The sequence below is a fragment of the Lissotriton vulgaris genome, unplaced genomic scaffold, assembly GCF_964263255.1.
Source record: "Lissotriton vulgaris unplaced genomic scaffold, aLisVul1.2 SCAFFOLD_1912, whole genome shotgun sequence".
In the NCBI taxonomy this organism is placed as follows: Eukaryota; Metazoa; Chordata; class Amphibia; order Caudata; family Salamandridae; genus Lissotriton; species Lissotriton vulgaris.
Genome location: NW_028251642.1, coordinates 216852 through 223028, shown reverse-complemented (window position 1 = coordinate 223028; position 6177 = coordinate 216852). Strand labels below are relative to the sequence as shown.

Here is a 6177-nt window from a genome sequence, read left to right as displayed (position 1 = left end):
TTCGTGATTTACAAGCACTGTTGCACAATTCATCCTTTAATGTATCCAGTTTGGATCCAAAGGGTTGGCTAATGTGGCATAGAAGCTCTGATTCATGCCAACGTCGTTTTCTGGGTTTATCTGAAGGTTTTACACAAGTCAGGCCTGATCCCCGTTTTGAAACAGATCACACAGTTACTACGTACTCAGTGGGAAAATTGTGTCAGAATTGGCTACAACATTCCACATTAGCTGCAGTTAAACTACATCTGTCCCAATTGAGTGATAATGTGGATGTAAATGATTTTATAAAAGGTCCGGCAAAAGGTAGAACCAAGCGCTGGATTTATGCAGTGTACAATGAAATTTGGAAATTTTCACAGATTGAGGCTGCTAAACGCTTAAGAGCTATTGACCAAGCTAATTTGGAAAAAGTGCTTGCATTGGTCGATAACAGTATTAACATGCTTTCTTCCAGAATTTACACGTTGAATAATATTGTTTCCTCAGTTGTAGATATTGTGCATGATGAGGTGTCTGTATTATACCATGGTCAAAATCAATTGCGTTCTGTGATGCAGTTTGCCTGGACCCTGCAAACACTTAAGTTAGGTCGAGTTCCTTGGAGCTATATGAACGTTTCTTCCCTGTTTGCCCCATTTAATTTGACTGATAAACAGCGCATGCTTTCAATGCGTGATGCATCTTTTTCAATGTTACATATTGAACGGTTAGAATCTTTACCTTTTTCTGTAGCTGAAGCCACTGCTGCAACGTGGCTTATCCATGGATTAATTACATTACCATTTGCTTTGTACAAATTCACTAATTGTATGCGGTATAATGCTATAGGGAGATATGAACCACTGGGCAGCGCATTCCTCCATGAGGCTTGGTCCTTACCATACACATACAGATGTTTGAAGGATGGAAAAGAAGTGAATCTTAAGGGTGAAGAATGCACGCAGTCACCTGACCGCTCATTAATATGCAGACACATCCAGTTACATGGTTCTTGTAACCAGAATCGGCCTAATTTAGCCTGCGTTTTGAAAGGCACACCAGTTCCGGCAATAGTTCCCACATTTACATTATTGACAAATGGTAGTTATTTGCTTTTAAATAACGAGGAATGTTGTGGGTTAATAATCGGTATCGCTTATGTGGTAACTGTATCTGAACGTGTGGTGTGTTGCAAGAACGTACTATATCCCCCCACGCATGGGAACTCAGAAGTTTCCATCTGGCCGCGCATCCCAACCTTGAGAGCGGAGTTCAATGGATTGAGCAGAATAAGAGCCCTTTTGTCTCAAAAAGAAGTGGCCCTGAGCTCGGCCCGTGAAAATTATGTCCTTCACATAGCTAACACACGCACAGAGGTGCAGGCACTTTTAAATACTGACTTGCCGTTTCATTTGAGTGAGCTGGTACATCTAATCTTTAATGCCTCCTCCACGTCTGGGCTCGCACATTTTTTTAAATTAGTTAGCAGTGGCCTCGTGACTACATTTGAAAAGATTTTTGGTATCATTCCCACTTTTTTCCATTCTATATTTTCAAGTTTGTTTGGCGGATTCCCTGTTTTACTGGCTTTGGCTGCAGGCGTTTTGATGTTGTTTTGCTTTATAAAACATGGATGCCCATCCTGCGCAAGAAGCTGTTCGACGCCTCCTGACACTGTTTCGTAATCAGATGCTTGATTGCTATGGAACATTGCCGCTTGCAACTTTAAGCACGGCTTATGGATTATCATTTCGATTCACCGACTTCACATGTGTCCAACCTGTGTTTCATTGCCTGAGTTGCGATTTCGACTGGGCCATTGATTTGTGTCTATGCTTGGAGACCTCTCCTGGCGTCGATTTTGATCACCTAATGAGCCCCGTAGTTGCTCACGAGTTGATTTGTTCTGGCGAAAGGGTTATGGCCTTGGCAACGATACATGGACTACTGGGTCAATGGGACATATCTGCAGCGGCGCATGACTTTCTGGCACACAGCGTTCTGGAGAACCCACCGAGTTGTCTTCTGATGTTACAAGAGGAGCCGGTGCTGGAGGAGCACGTGTGTTCTTTCCCATTACTGAATTGGATTGCTGAACTGTTTTCGGATGATGGCAGTGATTTCATACTGGAGGCTGTTGCTGCTTATTTTGCATATACTGTCCAATCATGATAAGACTTGGAGATTTTCATTGCTATGGCACGTGACTTTCCCGTTACTGAATTGGATGGTTGAACTGTGTTCGGATGATGACAATCATGAGATACCTTGGAGATTAAAATTGATATGGCACATGACTTTGGGTTTTGGATAAGTGCCTCTTTTTCTTACAGACAATTGAATTTATGCGGCCTGGTCCTATATCCTTGTACTTTTGAGGCCTTGCAAAAGACTTTTTGATCTCGATTTTTTTTGGCCACTATAGGCATTCATACATATGCATTCATACATATTTTTTAGCTTAGCTCAATATTATTAAACTCTGCTTTCATGTTATGCCTCTGATTTAGTATTGCCTTTCCCTTTTATTTGACCGTGCTCGGGTCATTGGGGGGGTGTCATATAGATACTTCATTACATATATTGTGTTAAGTTAGCATGAGTGTATTACATGTTTAACAGCCATTTTTCCTTCGGCTTCAGTTTTGCACACGGCACATACTTGTTTTTGTAGCTTTCAACCTAGAAGCGCGAGGTGATTTGTTTGAGAATAATATGTTATTATTATGATATCAGTTTTGCTTGATACACTGTCTGAACAGTGAGTGCTAAAATCTCTAAGAATAACTCGATACAAGGTTGCTGGGAGGTCTGATCTTCGCACCACTTTAGAGATAACATAAATACAGTTGCTGCCAATATTGGGCTCTACGCGGGTTTAAGATAGAGTTACAGGAAATGCAGAACACACTTGAAGATGCTTCGCATGCAGAGAGCTGTTAGCTGATGATGTGATCTTCTCATCCTGAAATTTAGAGGTATGGGCCCGCCCTGCTAAATCCCAAACGAGACCTTCATAATATAATATAATATGCTAAATAGGGAGGTGAGAAATAGGTGTTGTTAATTCCTATTATTTTCAGCATTATAACATGCTATCACCGTTTGCATACTATGGACTAGTAACTATGCTGATAACTTTGATACTTATAATCTGTTTGTTAGTATTGTATAAGATACTGCGTTTGAGAACATTGCATTGATTAATAAATATTTCAAATATGCATGTGTCCTCTTTACTCCACGTTCTGGCTTGAAATGATTATAGAGCGAAAGAGTGTTCATGTGTTCCACGATTCCTGAGGTATCATAAGTTCATGTTCTGGTTTATCTAAGTCATTGGGAGTTTGTTATGACCAATGAGACACTGTAGCTAGCTCGGTAAGGGGATTTCTGATACTAAGGTGAGTTTTGGGTCACCCTAATTCACTAAGGTTCTAGATCTCTATGCACAGTTCTGTGGGAGAACGGAAACCCTGCTACAGAACTTGCAACAACAACTTTTGATTATGCACGTAGTGTGCACAGCTCATTTTATGGTGGAATTGGCTGAGATAATAAACATGTTAAAATTGTTAACCGTATGTTTTATAAATAAAAACAACAATAAAATCAATTAAAAACATGATGATCAAATACAATGTTTTCTAAAATCAATTTATAATGATAAAAATACATGTTATTGATAATGCCCATGTGGGCAATTCATTCACTTGTGCAAAAATCGCTAGAGGTTCAGTGCATGTTGGTTGTATGTGCAACATCACACATATATACTCATAAAGTGCTACCAGTGTAGAAAATAAAAAAAGGTGTGCCTAATTGGATAAAAAAGTGATAAAATATTTCATTATTTTAAAAAGTAGTCTGAGTGGAGGAATAGGAAGTTTACTTAAAAAGCTAGTTGTAAAAAAGATTAGAAGTTAGTAAATGCAGAATTGGTTCCGAATGGAATTACTAATAGTCAGACCGGGTTAAAGATAAGTGTGGCAATCTTCACTCTTGTTGAGCCCGTTAGGCATCTTGCTGTCCAGCAAGATGATATAACGGGTCTCAAGTTTTCGGAGGAGCCCTTCCCTGTCACCGCCTCTTTGTTGGGGAGGGACCCTATCTATGACAAAATAAGTAAGGCCTTCTGGGTTCTTATTTTGTGCAATTTCGAAATGTCTGGCCACTGGTTATTTGGGGTCTGCGTTAGAAATAGCCCTCAGATGTTGCAGAATTCTTTTATGAACTTGGGGCCTTGTGCTCCCCACATATCTGAGCCCGCAGGGGCATTGTAAAACATATACAGCAAATTCTGTTTTGCAGTTAACTTTCTCTTTTATTTTTAAAGGAACAGAAGAGAAAGGTATGGTATATTCAGATTTGCTGATTCCATTTCTGCAGGCCTTACAAGTGGCGCATTTCAAGAACCCTTTGTTCCCTGCTAGCCACGTGCCCGTGACTAGTTCAGGGCTACTTGAGACCAGACGGGTTTCCATTTGACCTAGCTTTCCTGTAGGTGATATTTGGCCTAATCGTTTCCAGATTGCCAATAACCGGGTCACTTCTAATGAGGAACCAATTATTCTTCACTATATTGCGGATAGACTTGTGTTGGTTGCTGAAAGTCATAATAAGACTGGTTTCATTGATCGCTTCAATGCGCGGCAGTTTGACAGTAGCATTAGTGGGGCATAACAGTTGCTGTCTGTCTAGAGAGTTTGCCCTCCTCTGTGCATTGTCAATAGTGTGCAGATCATAGCCTCTAGCCAGAAATCTAGATCTGCACTCCTCTTGTGCTTTTAGGCAATCTGTATTGTTGCTGCAGATACGTCTGATGCGGAGCATATCCCCATAGGGGATGCTCTTTATCAGGTGGGGTGGGTGATGACTATATGCATGCAACACTGTGTTGCCCGCTGTTGGTTTCCTGTGGAGCTTAGTATGTAACTTTCCCTGATCTATATATATCTCCACGTCTAAAAACACAATGGAAGTAGAACTTACAGAACTAGTAAAATGCAAATTGAGATTATTAGAAATCATTATATATAGATATATATATATAGATATAGATATATATATATATTATATTTGTTCACCTAAAGAATTAATGAGCAACAATGATGGGGTGATAATAGCAATAGTGAATGATAGGATGAACAAGCATGCAACTAGGGAAATTAGAGAAATGACTAGCGTACACTCAAACACATACACTGATCAAGAGTAACACATGGTATGCACATATGAAAAACATTGGAGAACAGACAATCATGTTACGTGTGTTCATTAATACCTCACTCAATAGCTGCCCCAATTCTATACTTAACAAAAGAGGCAGACCCAAACATCACCCTCTGCTGGATACATTTGCTGCCTGTAGAGTAAGAGGTCAAATACATTCCAAGCAGCAAAACAGATTCACAAACGCCTCTGCATATTGAACGAGTAACACTTTAACCAAGATTATAACAGACAAAACTATATGTGATAGGAAGAAGAGAACAGGTATCAGGAAGTTACAAAATACATTAATTCCTGAAAGAATATATGATACAGCGAGGAAAGCCAGCAGGGAATGACCCATATCTTTGATGTAATAATTAAACCGACATTCCTGAAACTCCCCAATATGGGAGTGAAACCAAACCAACAATGCTAATAAAGGTATCCATTTACTCACAGGAGGGGTGCAGTCACAATCTCATCATTTCTTACCAAAGAAGGCCTCTGTTGGAGGAGGGGAAAAACGGTACACACACAAATGGGTGTAGGCCTATTTGGAACACATGTGCCTCTAGTTACATCACTGTTTTTGATTGAATCTTTTTATTGTCATTTGGAAGGGTTATACATCTTCCACCGCTAATAACAGCCATGAATGTATCACTCAAGTAGTACATTATATGGTGCGTTCGGAGGTGACAAACGTGAGTCCTGTCATGAGGCATTAACCTGGGAGCATGCCCAGCAAGTATTACGATTTATGTTGTGAATTTTATTTAGGTATGCAGGTGTAAAAAATAATCGATTATAAAGAAAGAAAAGTGTTTGTGTTGTGCTGGCTGCCCAAGATGATTTCCTGATTTTCGTCCAAATTCTGTTCCAAAAAGAAATAGGCCTATTCACTCCCAAATCAGTTTCCCACAAAAGTTCTTCTTTCGTTTTATCTCGGAGCTCAGGGGGAACCAAGAAATGGGAATAAAT

General features: G+C 39.9%; 1 protein-coding gene across 1 annotated transcript; it reads left to right on the top strand.

The window, feature by feature from the left end:
* Window positions 1-554: 554 nt before the first annotated feature.
* Window positions 555-1667, top strand: LOC147662815 (uncharacterized). The gene has a single exon (XM_086950893.1). The coding sequence runs from the start codon at window positions 555-557 to the stop codon at window positions 1665-1667; it is 1113 nt and encodes a 370-aa protein (XP_086807019.1).
* Window positions 1668-6177: the final 4510 nt, after the last annotated feature.